The 20,987-nt window shown below is 43.2% G+C and overlaps 1 protein-coding gene across 2 annotated transcripts in view; it reads right to left on the bottom strand.

Moving 5' to 3' along the window:
* gmcl1 (germ cell-less, spermatogenesis associated) overlaps window positions 1–12,974 on the bottom strand; it is a 71,797-nt gene extending 58,823 nt beyond the window's left edge. For both annotated transcript variants that reach the window (XM_084324321.1, XM_084324322.1), the window contains exons 1-2: window positions 12,630–12,974; window positions 5,120–5,317 (exon numbers count right to left, since the gene is read on the bottom strand). In XM_084324321.1, the coding sequence (XP_084180447.1) occupies window positions 5,120–5,310 (191 nt within the window). In that variant the 5' untranslated portion in view covers window positions 5,311–5,317; window positions 12,630–12,974. The remainder of the gene's footprint in view (window positions 1–5,119; window positions 5,318–12,629) is intronic.
* Between the last annotated feature and the right edge of the window lie 8,013 nt (window positions 12,975–20,987).

The following is a 20,987-nucleotide window of genomic DNA, read 5'->3' as shown; positions in this document are numbered from 1 at the left end:
ATCCATAAAAAAAAATTAAAAAAAAAAAAAAAAAAAAAAAAAAAAATTACCTTTTTTTTTTTTATGTCACTCATTCCATAAGGACGTAGAATAAACATTTACAATTTTTTTTTAAATGGTCCATTTGCATGTTCTTGGTATCTGAATCTAGGGACATATATGGATCAGTGTCAGAAATAGTGTGTCTGTTACTAGGCTTGAGTAAATTGTAATGAACCAAAGGAGAATATCAATTCTATTTAAAAAAAAATATATCTTTGACTGTAAATAATACCATGCTAAAATTGACCAGACCTGAAAAATCTAAGCAAATGAATAAAGGGAAGATGATTAAACAGAAGGTTTTGTAGATACAGTACTGAATTCTGCCATCTTTTTTATAATGTAAATTTCTCCACCATTCTTCATCATATTGCAACACCGTTTTTTGCAAGACGTTCACAGAAAGGTAGAGAAACTAACTGCGTTCTGTTTTATGGCAATAACGTTCAGGTTTGTGGGAGATAATCCCAAAAAATAAGAGAAATTAAAAAGTAAATCCAGATGTCAGATGATTGACAGGGGCTGGTGTGAGCTGGGTAGGGTAGTTTTTCGAAATTTGAAAGCCCTGAGTCTCTTCCTTCAAAAGACTACACTCACTTTTGGCTGTGCCACTTCCTCCTGTCAATATGCGCCGGTTTCCGACTCAATGCCCTGAGATTTCTATAATCTTATATTTCACTAATAACAGTTAAAATAATTGGTAAACAAACATAATGCTGAAAATATACACTTTTACTGTATATCTCGGGCTTTAGAGGTTAACCCTGTGAGGCCCAAATTAAAAAGAAATTAGCAACTTCAGAGGCCAGAGGGTGGGACATATAAACACATTTACTATCAAATAGCATTGTGAGGCTGAACAACAGGACCAATTGACTATACATGTGCTTAAAGGGGAACTATCTTATAAATGGCTTTTTTCAGTGTTTACCATTGTTTCTTAGCTATGTGGACTTATATTAATAGGATATATGTCTCTAATTCTCATATTGGCGAATTCTTCCAATTCTCCTCTCACAATATTCACCCTCACTGAACTGAGTCATCTGAAAATGTGCATATCTGTGATGTCAGAGATTTCTCAGCTGCATAATAATGTGGCAGTTGATGTGGCAGTTGGCACCAGGCCACACAGTGGTTGGAGCCCAGCCTCAAAACGGCTTGAGGTAGAAAAATGCGGTTTTTAGTACTTGATTAGAAATACAAAACAATGCATTTAAAAAAAAAAAAACCTAGGTGTTCCATAGACTCACAGGAATTGTGTAAAAGTGCCCAAATAGTGAAAGAAATAGTAAAATAGTTCCCCTTTAACATTTTTTAAATAAACATTATTTTTTTAAATGGCTAAAAGTGATTTTGTAATTTTGCAACCGTGGGTCTCACAGGGTACTTTTAACCCTGTGAGGCCCAAATAAAAAAGACATTAGCAACTTCAGAGGCCAGAGGGTGAGACCTATAAACACATGAAGGGTGCCGTGACTGAAAAAAAAGGTTGAGAAACGCTGGTATATGGTGTGGCTCTTTGTGGTACCACAGTCATTTTTTTGTGGCTCTTAGTCTCTGACTGGTTGGCCACCCCTGATGTAGAGTATTAGTATAGGGTCCCGCTGCAGCACAGGAGAATCCTTTTTGGAGCTGGAGGCTACTAGAGTACACACAGACAGTGGAGCTGTTTGCAGATAGCGAGCATTTTGACTTATTGCGTGGTGGCGATGTCTCGCAGATAATACAACTACAAGTATGATTATATAATATATATTTTATTTTAAAAAAGAAATTTATATAAAATATATATTTTTTTTTTTAATCAAAATAAATTTGGCAGGTAAGAAATATGCTTGGCGGGTAGATTCTTCCCATCTACCCGCCACTGGCCGGTGAGTCAAAAAGTTAATTTCGCTCCCTGGTTACACTCCCCCAGTGAGAGTCCTCGCTGTCAGGTGAAAAGAAGCGGTTGGTTGACTCCACATGTGTCGGAGGAAGCGTGTGGTAGTCTTCACCCTCCCAGACCGACGGTAGGGGGTAAGTGCGCAACGACCAGGAAGGGAATTAGCATAACGACTAAATTGGGGGTTGGGAGAAAAATACGGAAAAAGTTTAAAAATAATTAAATATTAAAAAAAAAAACGCACTGGTGAGCTCAGCAACACCAAAATGACCAGGAAGGTCACAGAAAACAACTGTGGTGGATGACTTGGACAAATCCATTTTAGTGGTGTACAAAGCCAATTTGTGAAAAGTGTGTCAATTAGAGATGTTCCGATACAATTTTTTTCTTCCAGATCCGATTCCGATACCTAAGCTTTGGGTATCGGCCAATACCGATACTGATCCGATACCAGTGCATACATTTAAAAGAAAAAATTATATTATATAAATTATAAAACTTATTTATAATTCTTTTTTTTTTAGCTATTGTTTTATATATACTGTTTTTAGTAATAACTAGAAAGTAATGGTATTTATTCAACAACAGGTGATTGTATAGATTAGTATCATTAATTGACAACTATGCTCAATGAGTTCACCCACGGAAAGGTTGTTGGGACATTGGTTCCGCACGGACGTTATACATTGTTGCACTTCCTATCCAGCCTGCTCCGGTTCAGTTAGCTAGTAGCAGAGGCTCTGTTGTGATTTTTAATGCACAATAAATATTCAACATTCTCTTTTGAGACTCCGCCTCAGACTCTTATCCTTTGGCACTAAAAGCTAAACATTGTCACCGGTATGGCTGTCTGCATTATGTCATTAATTGCGTGCATGTGTGGGAGAGGTCGATCAGTGACGACACTTAGGTTAGCCAGTTAACGTGAGCTAGATGGAAAGAATGCAACGTTACTGGTGAAAAAGTGATTTACCTTGGAATACTCCTTTGCCAACTTGCTGTACTTTGCTTGCAGGTCTGCAGCCATTATTGCTGGATTATGAATAGCTCCAACTTTAGCCAAGGTAACGTTAAGCTAAAACTAGCTTTTCAGCTAATGCTAACACCAGCAAGCAAACACATCAGAGCTCCCCGTCACACCGCTCTGTCGGGATGATGGCATTTAACACTTTGAATGCCCATCACGAGATATCTCGGGTTATCAGCCCGTGGGTTGAATGCCCATCACGAGAATTCTAGTTTTTTTTTTTTTATTAGCGATCTGAATTCATATTTCATCAACCGAGTCTACCGTTGGTAAGCCTGCCCCACCAGGCGCTCAGATGTGAAAAAAGCACCCCCTATCGTCTCCCAGATGGTAACGCACCCTTTTGAATTGGACTCAATGAAAATGGACGAGAGAAAAAAAATCCGGAATCCACATTTTACCTCTCACACATGCAACCGGAGCCGATCAGACCCATCCTGGACCCTCAGCACAGTGTGTAATATGTGTTTTACTACATACGCGGTGGATCAATAAAAGGATCGATTTTTGGAATGGCGATCAGGAATTGGAATAATCCATTTGGATACCATCTGATCTCAGGTAAGGAATCTATTTTACCAGTCTTAGGATAATCAGACCCGTTTTCACGGAGATATAAGCTTTTCCCCTATAATGTGATATGGTTGTTTGACTGTAAGAGCAATCAGGAACTGAGCGAATCGATTTTCAGCGCGCGGCACCAGCGTGCACACGTACACATATACTATCGATAATCTAGAGTTTATTTGAAAACGATTCATAAATAGGCCGAAAAATGACAACGTTCTAGAATATTACAGTACAGGGCGATTAAAATGGCCCATTTGACATTGAGTATTGGTATTATGTTCCATCATGAATGCATGATGATGATCGATGATCGAATGCATGATGATCGTCACCAACGGAATACGTTATGGACTAGCATTACACACATACGCTCGGATCACAATGAAGGCATGCTTTGATCAACGCAAGAGTTATATGATATAGCCCTTACCTTGACTAGGATGTGCCCGAAAAAGAATATTCCAATTATCTGATTGCGAGTCCCAGTATTGGTGTCGATCGTGTCACCAACATAATCCGCCATACAACATCGATCTGGAGCATTTGGCGCTCCTCAAGCCGATCCGGACAACCACTCACCTTGCCCGACATGGAAAAGTCCGCCCGGACCAATATAATCCACGCACAGCCCAATACACAGAGTTTCAAAGGATGTGCAATACCGGCCTCATCCTACCAGGCGGCGGTGTTGGACTTTTGCGATCTCAGACTCATTCCCTATGATAACACCAGGCTCCCTGGATGGATAATGAATGGAAATATCGAATAAAAGAAATAACAATCAAATAACGAGTATACTCGTTGTTGGCGTTCACCGATTGGCGGCCAATAACAAGTTTAATCGTTGTTGGCAGTGAATGAGTTAACATATGACATTTACAAGCAACATTATTAGGTGCGTCTCGGAATCGTAGTTTATCTTAAAGTTGGCAATTTTTTTTAAATCTCTTTGTACCAAACCTGTGGAACTCCTCACACTGAGCCCAGCCTAGAAGAACCTAGCTCTCCATCCCCCCCTGGTGGCTGACCTAGAAAGAACCAACCCCCCCCCCCCCGCCCCCCACCCCCCCCCCCCCCCCTGGTGGCTGACCTTCGCGCTGACCCAGCTCCCCACCCCCCCTGGTGGCTGACCTTCGTGCTGACCCAGCTCTCCACCCCCCCCTGGTGGCTGACCTAGAAAGAACCCAGCTCTCCACCCCCCCCTGGTGGCTGACCTTCGCGCTGACCCAGCTCTCCACCCCCCCCTGGTGGCTGACCTTCACGCTGACCCAGCTCTCCACCCCCCCCTGGTGGCTGACCTTCGCGGTGACCCAGCTCTCCACCCCCCCTGGTGGCTGACCTTCGCGGTGACCCAGCTCTCCACCCCCCCTGGTGGCTGACCTTCACGCTGACCCAGCTCTCCACCCCCCCCCCTGGTGGCTGACCTTCGCGGTGACCCAGCTCTCCACCCCCCCCTGGTGGCTGACCTTCGCGCTGACCCAGCTCTCCACCCCCCCCTGGTGGCTGACCTTCGCGGTGACCCAGCTCTCCACCCCCCCCTGGTGGCTGACCTTCGCGCTGACCTAGCTCTCCACCCCCCCCTGGTGGCTGACCTTCGCGGTGTGTCCAGCAGCAGCTCGTCCTCGTCCTCGTGTTCACTGTCACAGTCACACTCCGCACTGCGCCGCCTCTTCTTCCACTCGCAGGCCCCCTGCTTACCGCCGCTGCAGGGGCCCCCCTCAGCCTCCCCCTCCACGGGCCCCGAGGAGGAGCCAGACTGGAACCTTGTTGCGAGGGCCCCCATCCTCGCTCTGCACACACACACACACACACACACACACACACACACACACATTAGGGTTGGGGGGGGTTCACATGCCTTCGAGCGTCCATTGTACTATTGTACTTATTTTATGCCTATTATTTTTTTTTTTTTTTTATCTACTTTTTCTCCCCATTTTTCTATTTTTCTCCCGTCCCCAATTTCGTATTATCCAATTCTACCCTCCCCTGTCTCGAACGTTGCTAGACTATGCCTCCCACTGGTCGGCTGCAATGTGGACCAAGCCTTGCATCACGTGTCCCCTCCGGTACACGAGGAGGCAGCCGTCGCATCTTTTCACCTGAACAGCGCGATCTCTCAGTGGCGAGGGTCTGCGAGGGAGGGACACATTTCTACTTTCCGTAGCCGCATTTCTGGCAGACTCTCTCTGATTGGCCGACGTCAGTTTCTACACTGGTTAAGCTTAGGCACTCTTTTGAAGTTGGTTAAGGTTAGAGTTTGTCTTAGAGCATGGCGATAGAATGCCAGGTAGTTTGCAGGCTGTTTGACGTGGAAATGGGCAAAGACACAGCTCGTCACGCTATTGGGCGCACATGTCACATGACCAGAAACGTCTGCCAGAAATGCGGCTACGGAAAGTATAGACGCGGGAGGGACACGCCGCCCTCGTCACTTCCTGATTCTACTGCGCAGGCGCACCAACCAACCTGTAGGAGTCGCTGTCCACAACGTCCGATCCCCACCCACCAGCTTCCCACCCCCTAATACTGCCAATTGTATTAGTATGAACGACCAGCCAAGCTGGTAGCAAGTTAGCAACGCCGAGAGCTGGGCTCGAACCCAGCATCTCCTGCGTTGGTGGCGAGCGCCTTTCCCACTGCGCCACCTAGCCGCCCCTAGATAGAATAGATAGATAGATAGAATAGAGGCAGCGCGGATAGAATAGAGGCAGCGCGGATAGAATAGAGGCAGCACGGATAGAATAGAGCAGGGGTTCTCAAACTTTTTTATACCACAACCCCATTTTATTTAGGTTTTTTTTGGCGACCCCACACTTAATGTATCATGTCATTTCAACATGGAATTAAGGAATATAAAATAAAAGCCCATGTTGTTGAACTTGATCATGCATGTTTATAATAAAATGTTATTACAGCACTATGTTATCAATACACATTTATAAAACTGCATATTATTATAAAAAAACTAAATTTACTTGCCAATGCGCCTACCCACGACCCCACTTTGGGTCATGACCCGTAGTTTGAAAACCGCTGGAATAAAGGCAGAGCGTTCTGTAATAGGTCTCCAAAGACGCACGTACGTCGTACGCAATGAAAAATACTATCAAATTGACATGCATAACTGATGATGATTAGCGGGGGCCTGACCGAAAAAGAACCACTGCTGGAGTCAGACACGCCTGGTATGTTGCTCAACTAATAGAAAGACAAGCAATATCAGTGCAATATGTCAAAATGATGGAGTGCCACCAAGGGAAAGAAAATTGCATGTGTGACCGTTGGCTTGCAGTCTAGAGAGCACTGAAATGCCAACTTTGGTTGAGGCCAAATAAAGTGAGATGCACACGTCACGTTATATTATCGTATATTACATCAGTGGCATAAAATGGTCTTACAATAATAAAACAATATCGTTTATCACAATCATTTTTGGGACAATATATCATCCAACAAAAGTAGTTATTGTGACGGGCCTACTCATACAAACACATAAACATCACTCATACACAAAACACTCACATTATAATAAACACAAACATTGCTCACACACAAAACATACATACACACACACACACCACTCACAAAGTACAAACACATAACATAGACACACACACACACACACACACACACCACACACACACACACACACATGACAGACACAAACATACTAGGGCTGGCCCGGGACGTTTGAATGGTTCAGAATTAGCTTTTTGACATTTTGACATTTGACATTAGAAGCTCAATTCAGGATTCAAATGATTGTAAAAAAAAAAGAGGAAAGGGGAGGTGACTATATTGTCAGTCTTCTGGATTCTAAGCTGTTGTTTTCTTTTGTACTACAATATGGATCATAGCCGTCAACATTGGGATTTGAAAAAAACAGGATATTTCGCCCCGCCCCCTTCCCCCTGGCCCTGCCCCCTCCCAATGTAGTCTCCTCCCCCTCGTATGTATATAATATATATATTGTCTGCACTGCGCAGCCGTGGAATCGCGAGGCCATAGATTTTGAATAGATAGAAAGGGAACATTGTGCTGTATCATAATTAATTTGTTGAATACAATAGGATTTTTATAACGTTGACACAAATTAAAGAATATTTACACTAAGTTCTCTTTTACCTCTTATTTAATTCATTCATTAATTTAATTGTAGGCACTGTTTATATTGTACATAGTCCTGTGTGTTGTATATTGTGTCCTATGTTACTTTTGTGTTTATTGTCTCTTTATATACACCGTGGGAAGGGGGGCACGTAATTGAATTTGCACAAATTGGAAAATGACAAAGTTGACTTTGACTTTTAACCCTTTATCTGCCACAGATTATTCTGATCTTAATCCACTCTCTGCCACCACTATAAGTCTATGGAGATGTTCCCCTTCTTTGCAGGGCTATAACTTTTTAAATTGTATTGCTAAATTGACATTACTATGGCCCATTCAACGTCAAGTATCTATCGTTTAGGATGTAGCAACGTTCTACTTTTTCATTCACATATTCATACTAAAATACGGTCTAAAGTATAAATATGTTTTTATCGTTTTCTGCAGCATTCTGCAGAATGCGAGTTATAGCCCTAAATACATATATTAGATCATCAAATGTAGTTTGATACCGATTGACGTCAGATAAAAAATTTCAATTGTACAAGGTCCTACACGTCATGCCTCATCATCTGCTGGTGACGGGGGGGGGGGGGGGGGTTATAAGTCCGTGGCCGACGTTAAATCATTTATTTAGTATGGGCGATATATATATCAGAGCAGATTATACGTTTAATAATAATCAAACACGCTGAACCTCACCACAGCTTCCTCGTAGCGTTGGGCGATCAGCGTCGAGCAGAAAGTTCGCTATTATGGGATGTTGATATATGCGATCCATGTCCAGGTTGTATAATGCTATATACGTCCAAATCATGTTGTTTATCGAGTTATTGGCAACGGATCGCTATCCAGTGTGTCGAGCTGGAGTCCCGCTAGCGATAGCGAGTGGCCGGACGAAATATGGGTGAGCACCACTTCCGGCGCGTCACTTCCGGTTTTGGCGATTCGCCGATCGGCCACCAGATGGCGGTCTTGAACCGTTGGAGAGTTGAGAGGAGATCAACAGCAAGTCTCAAGTCTCCGTGGGTGAAATATGATTGCCATCACAGATTTTTGAAATATTGATCTCAAAGACGCCTTACGGCGTCATTGGCAGATTACGCATGGCGAGCAATGACGTGGTAACACGTTCTTGGCGAGAAAAGGGTTAACATGTGTCTATAGTGTCAGACTGAATAATTTTTTTGGCATTTCGGTTATACAGAAGCTACAGTTAAAACTCAAACTGCATATGATCGGTACGATCCTCAAGCATGAATGCATGAAAGGGGGGGGGGGGGGGCGTCGTTTCTGATTATTGATTACCAATAACCGTGTTCGTCTCAGTAGCCACATACGCTGATCGGCTGGTTGAGTATCATAACAAGCCCTGATCAGCATGTAATTTACATGAAAAAGATCTGACCATGAGCCGGTTGGATCCCCCAGACCATTTCCCAGTTATCGATCGCCATCTGGTAGATCGATATGTCCATTGGCTGATGATATATTCCCTTACTGCACACTGAAATCCGCGATCCAAAAGGTATTCCGTGCAACAGGCTATAGGGATCGCTTCAGGTGAGTAGAAAACTACATTGGAAATCCAGAAGACAACTTCTGCCACAGGGAACAGGAACACTGCATTATCGATACAGCACCCCTAAGAGGATCTGGCCGGTAATGCACTTTTTCGAATTCAAAGAGTAGGGTACATCTGCAGTGCAGCTCGGCGACCTTGAATAGGTTATTAAAATGGAATAAAAGCCAAAACAACCTTGCCACGGAGATATCCGTGGTTGGTTCTTTAACACATCCACCGCCAATCACGTTGTACGACGGGTTTCAAGGTCATGCGAATTCCGGCAAACCACGGCGTACGACGTTATTGAGATCATATTTCATTTTTTCACCATGGTATTCATAATTCCACCACCCAGCCTCTGCTGAGACAGTGGGACTCGGCACAACCGTGCAACGCTTCAATACCGCCGCCTGGTGGATGATCGGGCGAGTTACAACCGGAAATGGATCTCTGGTGATCTCGGTGCATCTCGGAAAGCCGTCCGGCAGGCACATATTGTTGCGGGACTCTAGACACACATCCGTGTATATGGATCGCTGCCATAACTAAATAATCTATATGATTTGGGCGTTTATTGCGCCATACAAACCGGAAATGGATCTAGTCGATCGACGTCAAATAAGTGGGATCTTTTTCCTCCAGTCTCATCGGCGAACGATAAAAGGACAGTAACGTTACTTTCAGCGTGATTGTTTATTCATTTCAATGCAAACCGCTCTGATCAATATATCACCCATACTACATAAAGCATTTACTGACGATCACGGAATTATAAACGACTCCCTTTCATCCGCGCATGATGAGTCATAGCGTTTAGGATCGTATTCAGTTGGATTTTTTAATATAGCGTGTATCGCGAATAAACTGCAATCGATAATCTATATTATGCGTTTAGGCCTATAACTAGCGTTCTAGGAATTACTGCAGAAAACGATAAAAACACTTATATTCTAGACGGTATTTTCGTATGAATATATGAATGAAAAAGTATAACGTTCCTACATCCTGAACGATAGCTAATCGATGTTGAATGGGCCATAGTAATGTCAATTTAGCAATACAATTAAAAAAGTTATAGCCCTGCAAAGAAGGTGAACATCTCCATAGGCTTAGACTGGTGGCAGTGATCATACATTGATGGATAGAAGCGTGGCAGTTAATGTGTTAAGCATGGATTCGAACCACGGATTTATCCGTGGTTCATCCCCAATGTGTTAAAGAGTTTTGCATCGGACAGGTAAGAGTTGTATATTAATAAGTAAGGGATAATGTATAGCTACGAGGTCATTGTCGCAAAATAATTGACCGACACGGAGTTTAGAATACCGAGGCGCCTCGCCTACGAGTATTCTAGCCTACGAGTATAGGCTATACATTATCCCGCTTATTACATGGCTAACTTACTAACAATGTACCTAATTCATTTTACACCATCGACAAGACGAGATCAAATGCAGACGCAGTTGTTCTGTGGCTCTGTCAGCCCAAATAAAGTGATTATTATTATCGCCGGCAGCCGGCAGGTGTGTCTGATTGCACTGATGCAGTGTGTGTCAGTGGGCTTAATTGCTCCAGCTGCGAACAGCGGTCATTATTGCTCGGTTGCCCCTGGCAGCGGTCCGTTATCGAGTAACAACGGACCGCTGCTATGGGCAACCGAGCGCTATTGACCAATCACAATCAAGCATTTGGGCGAATGTGAAGCTAACATAATGACTCTCACTTACCAAGCGGCTGACAGAATAATTGTAATGCAAGGTGACTATTGTTTGTTGGAATAATGTTAAACACATCGCCGGTCTCCTATCAACACGGTTAAATTAGCATAATAATTCCTGGGTTATAAACGTAAACAATTGCACTATTGAGCTCCTAAGGTAATTGTAAAAGTATCCAATAGCTTTATTTTTATTGATCTTTTTCCCCCTCCATTTTCCTCCGATTTTCTCCCATCCCAATGTTAGTCGTTATGCCAATTCCCAATCCCCTTCCTGGTCGCTGCGCACTTACCCCCCAGTCGGTCTGGGAGAGTGGAGGCTATCACGTGCTTCCTCCGACACACGTCCAGCCAATCAACCGCTTCTTTTCACCTGGCAGCGCGGATTCTCATTGAGAGGGCGTAGCGTGTGGAAGGATCCCACTCAGGTCCTATCCGCGCTTAGCAGGCGCCCCGACCGAACTGTAGGAGTCACTGTTTACAACGACCCGGACCCACCCCGCCAGCTTCTCCCACCCTCTAATACTGCCAATTGTATTAGTGTGAACGGCCAGCCAAGCTGGTGACAACCCCCGGAGCTGTGAGCTGGATTATCCAATAGCTTTATTGAATAAAATGGTAAATTAAAAGCAGAGGCAGTGAGCGGAGCTGCCATTGTGATAACATTACGACAGAAAGTTTTACCTCTGGGCGGCTGAGTGGCGCAGTGGGCAAGGCCCTCGCCACTAACGCAGGAGATGCTGGTATCGAGCACAGCTCTCTGCGTTGCTACCGGCTTGGCCGGTCGTTCATACTAACACAATTGGCAGTGTTAGAGGGTGGGAAAGCCGGTGGGTGGGGATTGGACGTTGTGGACAGCGACTCCTACAGGTCGGTTGGTGCGCCTGTACAGCAGAATCAGGAAGTATCGGGGGCAGCGTGAGCCTCCCACGGACGCGTTACTCCTCGCCACTGAGAGATCGCGCTGTGCAGGTGAAAAGATGTGACAGGCTGCCTCCTCCTGATGCAAGGCTTGGTCCACATTGCAGCTGACCAGTGGGAGGCATGGTCTAGCAACGTTCGAGACAGGGGAGGGTAGAATTGAAGGGAGAATTGGCGAGGCGAAATTGGGATGAGAGAAAAATAGAAAAAAAGAAGGAGAAAAAGTGGATAAAAAAAATAAAGTTTGACCTCGCTGCCTATCGTATTCCTGATTTTTTTTAACATGTTGTTTGTTCGGAGCTTCATTCATAAACAGCAATGAACGTCCGAACCTTAAATCATTTAATTCGAGACAGTCCTAAAAACACACACACACACACACACCACTCACACAAATTACAAACACACACATATATACCACTCACACAAATTACAAACCCATAAACATACACACACCACTCACACAAATTACAAAAACATAAACATAAAGTGAACATACACACACACACACACACACACACAGAGAGACTATTTTACACTATCTTGTTATTTTATCTAGCACACTCTCAGGAGCAAAACAGAAAGAAGCATTTAATGCAAAAGTATTCTGTATTTCTGTATGACAACTAATAAAGAAACTTAATGAACTATGTTATTGTTCATCTTAAATGATCAGTGTAGATAGCTAGCCATAGTTAGCTTTGTAAAGACAACAACAAGAGCACATGAGTGACACCATAGAGCTAGAGAGCAGCCAGCGACCATGATGCTAACAGCTGCTCACCTGTCTGTCGGTCCAGCGCCAGGCTACTGATCAGGCTATCGATCAGGCTATTGATCCGGTAGAGCTGAGCTGAAGAAGCTACTTGTCTGTTGACCACTTTCTCTGCTCGAGATAGTAAACAGTTAGCTCAGGAGATAACCGAGTTAGCTACTAACGTTAATAACTTGTCAAAGTTCTGCTTCCTTCTTCCAGACCAGGCGCTTTCTTCTCGGGTTTATCTTTTGCTAGTCTCTGACAACAACCAGGAAGGCTTCAGCCCCGCTTCCATTTTCAAAGACAGAATGATAATAGATATATTGTAAATAAATGCCACAGACAGACACCGTTAGGCTCGCTGTTAGCTGAGGATCACTGGCTGCTGGAGTAGGGTATATCTGCAGAGCCGCAAGCCCAACGTCTCAAACCTAGTCCAAGCCACGAAGCCCCGCCCAGACGTTGGGCTTGCGGCTCTGCAGATATCCCCTATTGAGCTGCTGAGGCTCTGTTAGCTGGACTACTTCCGGCTGCTTAGATTTGTGTTCCCCAGTCAGCCCTGTCACCAGCTCAGACCTAGGTCAGAAATAATTATAATAATAATAATAATAATAATAATAATAATAATAATAATAATAATAATAATAATAATAATAATAATAATAATAATAATAATAATAATAATAATAATAATAATAATAATAATAATAATAATAATAATAATAATAATAATAATAATAATAATAATAATAATAATAATAATAATAATAATAATAATAATAATAATAATAATAATAATAATAATAATAATAATAATAATAATAATAATAATAATAATAATAATAATAATAATAATAATAATAATAATAATAATAATAATAATAATAATAATAATAATAATAATAATAATAATAATAATAATAATAATAATACAATAATAATAATAAAATAATAATAATAATAATAATAGCTTGGATTTATATAGTGTCTTTAAAAAAACCAAGGATGCTTTATAAGGCAACAAAGAAAAAACACACAAGGAATAGACTAAATATATAAAAAATAAAGATAACAATACAAATCATATGACTAAATGGTAAATACAATTGATTGATTGATTGAAAACTTTAATTAACAGATTGCAGAATGGGTACAGTATAGAGTACAGCTCAATACACACAATTGTTAAGGGGATGCAGACCAGAGAAAGACTTTCGTCTTGTTTACATCAGGGTCCCCCATTTTCAATTTATAGTGACATTTATGACATACACAACATACAGATATACAGATCTAATAATCTAATAATAATAATGTTAAACAGATCCTAACAGTAAATATATACAAGGTGATATGTTCAGGCATGTCGCTAGTTGCAGTAGGTCGTAAAGTCAGGACCAATCAGGAGCAAGACAGCAGATTCAGACAGATTATTCTGATTTCTTGATGCAGGCGGATACAGCAGGGGACACACGCCACTGGGGATAAATGGGGCTATCGTGGACAGGGTGAGCAGTTTTAAGTACCTGGGAGTCCACATCACAGAGGACCTGACATGGACAACTCACATAGACTCTGTGGTAAAAAAGGCGAAACAGCACCTCTACCACCTGAGACAATTAAGGAAGTTCAGAGTATCGGGGAAGATACTCCACTCCTTCTATTCCGGGGCTGTAGAGAGCATCTTGACTGGAAACATCACTGCCTGGTTTGGAAACAGCACGGCCCAGGACAGGAAGGCCCTACAGAGAGTGGTGCACTCAGCAGAGCGTACTACAGGTATTGCACTACCACCACCCCTGCAGGTTCTATACAACAAGAGGTGCAAATCCAGAGCCTTCAGAATAATGAAGGACCCTCACCACCCCAACAACAGCCTGTTCAAGCTGCTGCTGTCAGGCAAGCGCCTCCGTATACATGCAGCAAGAACAGAGAGACTAAGGCTCAGCTTCTTCCCCCAGGCCATCAGAACAATGAACACTGAACTCTCCACACACAAGTACACATGAGCACACACACAACACACATGCTGCAATCGCTCACACACAAACGGTCACTTTAAACAAAATGGAAAGGCCACTTTAAGGAAAGAACTGATGTGGTTCTTGTATAGTATAGTTTAGAAATAGCAAGTATAATACACATACTCATATGTGTACATAATAGGTTTACACACACTCATATACACAAGGATAAGGTATACACGTCAGGGGCACACATATGCACATACTCACTTATAGGAAATAGGCATACACACACCTACATATACACATAGTTGAAATATAGGCTTTCACTGACACATATGGGGGATACACATGTATATAGGAGACACACACATACGTAGCTGAAACGCACATATATATACACGTCTGAGATATACACTCACATAGGGGGCAGAGGCACACATGGATATGAGACACACACAAGAGATAGGAGTACAGTCACATACCAGGAAGATGCACACACACACATATGAGGCATGTACACATGCTTACGTGATACACGTACCCACATACATGTGTTGGAGACATGCGTGCATGCATGTTATCATGCACAACTGCATGTGTCTGGGGCGCTTTCTCTCACATGCAATATGGAGAAGGGTGGCATCCCGATAGAGGATGCAGCACATACCTGCTCGAAGGTGGTTCGGTCTACATGCAAAGTATATATATCAGGGATGTATACGCATAATGTATAGTATAGTATGTTTCTTTTTTCGTAAGTCTTTTTTTATTTTCCATGTCAGTTGTTAATGTATTTGTATGAGTCCTTTACATGTTTTGTATGTTCTTACAAAAAAGAAAAAGGCAAATCCTGGAAATTGCATATGATGATGTGGAAAGAGATGTTTTGAATATTGGAGAGATTTGTGCAAAAAATATCAAAAAAAAAAAAAAAAAAAAGCAAGTATAGCATAAGGATATAGAGTAAAACTATATTGTATAGTAGTGTACATAGGACCCAGTGCCTTAATCCTTAAGACTTTAGCATATCTATTTTATCATGCCTATTTTATGTCTATTTTATTACCTGTTTATTATGTCTATTTTATTATTTAGTATTATTGCACAATCAAAGCGGGCATGGCCACCCGTATTTCACTGTATGCCCTGGTATGTATGTGACAAATAAACCTCTTGAATCTTGAATCTTGAGCAGATTTTTTGGAATCCTAGCATGTCAACATGATATTTCTGAAGAATCCCAGCATGTCAACATTTGTAAAGTTTGGTGGATTACTTTGACTGTTGGAATGTACCCCATGGATTTTCTATTTTATTTTATTTAACCTTTATCTAACCAGAAAAAGTCTCATTGAGATTAAAACTCTCTTTTACAAGAGCGTCTTGGCCAAGATAGGCAGCAGCACAGTTACAATTTCACATTTACAGACGGAAACTATTTAAAAAACAAACATAAAAATTATAGCAATTAAAACAAAAAAATAAGGACAATTCACAGAACCATTTATAGTCATTCAAAACATCTGCAGCCAGATGTGCTGGATTGCATATCACTTAGAAGGGTTTTAAAAGCAACCAGTGAGACCAGCTCATGCAAGTTCAGGTGGTTTTGTAGCTGATTCCAGGTGGAGGGAGCTGCACACCTGAACGCCCTTTTCCCCAGTTCAGTACGGACCGAGGGACAGTTAGTAAAAAATAAGCCCTTCTGGAACGAAGAACATAACTGCCCATACTTTTTTGGAGAATGTAAATCTGTAGGTAAGTTGGCAGCAGTCCAAGGATAGCCTTATAAATAAGGATATGCCAATGGTGTCTGCGGGTGGACAGGATAATAAGAACAGTTGGAATAACATTGTGTATGTATCAAGTATATGCCTATACTATACTATACTATACTATACTATACTATACTATACTATACTATACTATACTATACTATACTATACTATACTATACTATACTGCACATTTGAGACGGAACTCTAAACAGCTTGAACTAGGTGCTGCAGTGTTGTCTCTTTCACAGCTGTGCCTGGAACATGTTCAAGTTCAAGTTCAAGTTCTTTAATAGTTGTCATACAGAAGTACAGAATACTTTCATACAAAATGCTTCTTACTGTTACGCTCCAGAGACTGTGCTAGACAAGATAGTATCAAATAACATAATAACATAATATAGCATGAATTTAGAAGAAGAAAATGAGGTCACAGTTGTTCGGTATAGACATATGTACAATGTTCTGAGTTACCATATAATATACAATACACAATACTATGCAGTGTACTAATGTACAGTACTATCTAGTGCAAAGCAGAAATGGGATGAGGTACAATTTTAGGTACAATTTACAGTAAGGTGTACGAGTTGAAGTGCAATCCTTCATCCATAAATATAAAGTGTGGGGAGTGGGTGCTACAGTGTGTTTGTTTAAAGTGGGTGTGTGCTATAAAGTGTGTGTAGTGGGTGCTACAGTGTGTTTGTTTAAAGTGAGTGTGTGCGTGTGGATGTGTGTGCTATGTGTGTTTGGTGGTTGTTGTTGTGTAGTGTTCATTCATTGTTCGTTTAGCAGCCTGATGGCCTGGGGATAGAAGCTACTTCTGAGTCTTTCTGTGCTCGCCTTGAGACTCCTGTATCGCTTGCCTGACGGCAGCAGTTCAAAGAGGCAGTTGTTCGGGTGGCTCGAGTCCTTAATAATTCTCTTAGCCTTCCCCTTGCAACGCTTGTAGTAAATGTTCTGGAGGGTGGGGAGCCCCCCTCCAATTGTGCGTTCGGCTGAACGTGTCACTCTTTGTAGTCTGCTTTGGTCTTTTGCAGTGCTATTCCCAAACCAGGAGGTGATGTTGCCGGTCAAGATGCTCTCTATTGTACATGAGTAGAAGTTCTTAAGGATCTTCTGGCTGACTTGGAACTTCCTTAGGCGCCTGAGGAAGTAGAGGCGTTGTCGTGCCTTCTTCACCACACTGTTAATGTGTGTGGTCCATGTCAAGTCCTCGGATATGTGGGCTCCGAGGTACTTGAAGCTGTTGACTCTCTCAACCGGTGCCCCGTCGATGCTGAGGGGGCTGTAGTCCTTGACCCCTGACCTCCTGAAGTCCACAATCATCTCCTTTGTTTTGCTGACGTTCAGGGAGAGGCTGTTTTCCTGGCACCATCCCGCCAGGACCTTGACCTCTTCCAGGTAGGCCCTCTCGTTGTTGGCAGAGATCAGGTGGACATTATTGACTAAATTATATGTGATTAGGCACAGCTGTGAGCAACAGACCTTAACCCTTTCACTGCCGCACTACCAAATGGTTAACCCTTTCACTGCGACAATACAGAAGGTTAACCCTTTCACTGCCACACGACAAAGGGTTAGCCCTTTCACTAACACACTACAGAAGGTTAACCCTTTACTATCACACTACAGGCGGTTATCCCCCCCCTCACAGTAAGCTGTGGTGTTCCACAAGGAAGCATACTAGGTCCGCTACTGTTCCTAATTTATGCAAATGACATGTCGTCAGCTTGTGACTGCAACTTGTTCCTGTTTGCGGACGACTCAGCCCTGCTGGTCTCTGACAAGAACAAGTTACAGGTTGAAAAAACCCTCAGCTCAGAACTAGGCAAAATCTGCATATGGCTCGCTGATAACAAACTATCATTACACATGGGCAAAACAGAGTCCATTCTCTTCGGTTCAAATAACAAACTCAGCAAGACCGACGGCTTCTCAGTTACAGTGGGTGACAATATTGTCACAAGGAAAGAAGATATTACCTACCTGGGTTCCATCCTAGAGGCAAATCTTTCCTGTGACAAAATGGCATCCAATGTAATAAAAAAAGTCAACCAACGAACTCGATTCTTGTACCGGATCTCCTCACTGGTAAACAAGAATACCCTGAAGACTCTAGCAGGAGCACTCATTCAAGGGTACTATGACTATGCTTGCACCTCATGGTACCAAAGCACCTCAAAGGCGCTAAAAACAAAATTACAAACATCTCAAAACAAACTGGTCAGACTACTGCTTGACCTTACTCCTAGAACCCACCTCACCCCTGCCCACTTTGACAACCTAGGATGGCTTAGAGTAGACGACAGAGTACAGCAACTTGCAATGGGCTTGGTCTACAAGATACACTACACGACCAAGGTACCCATGTACATGTCAAAATACTTCCCAAAGGTCAGTGAATACCACGATCACAACACCAGAGGGAGCTCCACAAATCATGTTAAACCCAGATTCGGCTCAAACAAGGGACTAAACACGTTTCGCAATTATGCCACAACAATGTGGAACGCCCTACCCACAGCTGTAAAGGAATGTGAATCACTACCCACTTTCAAAAACACTCTCAAAAAACACCTACGGGAGACTGCAATTCGAAACTGGCCCCTGTAAATGTCCTAACACAACCCCCTCCAATGTACAGTAAATTACCAAGTATGGTCTTGTCAATATTCCAATGTACAGTATTGCTTGTACAGTGGTACAGTGCCCCCCACCCACCCCTCCTACCCAACCCCCCCCCCCCCCCCACTCCTACCCAACCTCCCCCCCCCACTCCTATTCAATTTCCTGGACTCTTTTCATATCACAAACAGTACTGTATTTGCAAATCTGGTACCACATACACAACTGAATGTGAAGACCATTACCAAGGACACTTATGTTTGCTAAAAGGTAAGGTCAATTCATAAAGACATAATATTTGACAGCATGTATTAGAAACGTAGACCAAACTATTAGTTTGCTAACATTTTACTTTGACTGCCAACTAGCTAGCGTATATCCGGGCTCTCGTATCTGCTCCGAAAAGACACAGACCGTACCTCTCGAATGACAACCTTGTTAGCTTTCTGCATCATAACGTTAGCCTTATGTATCATAACATAAGCTTTCTGCATCATAACGTTAGCTTTCTGCATCACAACGTTAGATTTCTGCATCATAACATAAGTGTGAGGTTTTGCTCCGCTCCCTGCCACACGCTCCGTTCCTTTAAGGTACTATGTGATTAATGCATTCCCCGCCACGCGCTCCGTTCCTTTAAGGTGCCGTGTTTGATTGGTGCTTTCCCCGACCCACGCTTTTGGAGCAAGTATCAATCTCATCCCGCAGCTGTCACAGCTTGTAATTAGCGCCCCTGAAGGCTTTATATGCTCAGACCCCCTTACTATCGATGTTGGGTCGTTCTGAATTACACCTGCATATACCTGCCTTCCCCGTCGCTGTTCCTGTCTTTTGCTCTCCAGGATCTTTTGTTGGAGAACTGCTGTGGAGAACCTGGTTCCCCGTTCGGAGCTACGCCTCGTTATCTGCCCGCTTCTCGCGTTGCGCTCTGGTGAGTTTTTGGAAACTGTCTTTTGGATTATCAGTTTTTTGTGTGTTTGGTGAACACCGAAGAGATCCCGTTTTTGTTTGTACCAGGACTCACCTAATTTTGTGTTAGATTAACACTGAAGATACCGTATTGTTTTTTTCTCTGGACTCAGCTAAACTTGTGTGTGGTACACCGAAGATCAAGTCACTTGGATTTATACAGGATCAGTCACCTCTCTGCCTCTGTGTGTTTGTTGGGCTAACTCTGATTTCTCTCTCTCTCCGTTTTCACCGGGAGTGAAAGCTGGGAGTATCTGCAGAGCCGCTTCAACGTCACTAGCCAATTCCTCACCACTACCTACTGGGAGTATCTGCAGAGCCGCAACATCTTCACATGCCAGATTCCCCGTTTGTTCGATTGCTGTACTTCATTCCATCTTGTGACTCTGTAAATAAATACGCCCTTGCTTTGGCTAACTCTGAACTTCCTCTCTGTGCCGTTGCGTTTGAGGTCGGTTACAAACCATAACATTACGACCCAACCATGACGACCTCAGCCGACACAGAGAGGGTCAGAACAGCGTTGGCAGTCCAGATAGAGTTAACCAACGACCACAGCCTACAGCTAGGTGCGGCTGCGGCTGCTGTACAGGAGCTCCGAGAGCAGGTCCTGCCTATTCAGGGGTCCCTTGGCTCTCTGGCTAGCCAGCAGTCTAATATTCTCCTCCAATTACAAGCGCTGAGTGAAACCGTTAACACCTTGCTTGTAACCCCACTTACTTCAGGAGCCTCGGCCGGAGCATCACCCGCAGCCCTGGCAGGCCCCGCGCCTCCCGATCCCGCACCTCGGGAGCCCCGTCTCTCCGAACCACGGTTGTTCGATGGTAACTTCGAGGATTGTGCCACATTCATCATGCAATGTGAGTTGGTTTTTCGTCATCAACCCAGCCGATTCACTTCAAGGGGAGCCCAAGTGGCTTACATGACTAACTTGCTCTCAGGCCGGGCAGCCCAGTGGGTCACTGCCTCCTGGGCAATGGGGGCAGAGTTCTGTTTTTCCTACCCAGACTTCGTGGCTGAGCTCCGCAGGGTTTTCCACCACCCAGC

This window comes from Notolepis coatsorum (assembly GCF_963971535.1).
Source record: "Notolepis coatsorum genome assembly, chromosome: 11".
NCBI lineage: Eukaryota > Metazoa > Chordata > Actinopteri > Aulopiformes > Paralepididae > Notolepis > Notolepis coatsorum.
Note: the sequence above shows the minus strand (reverse complement) of the source record. Positions and strands in the feature narration are given on the sequence as shown.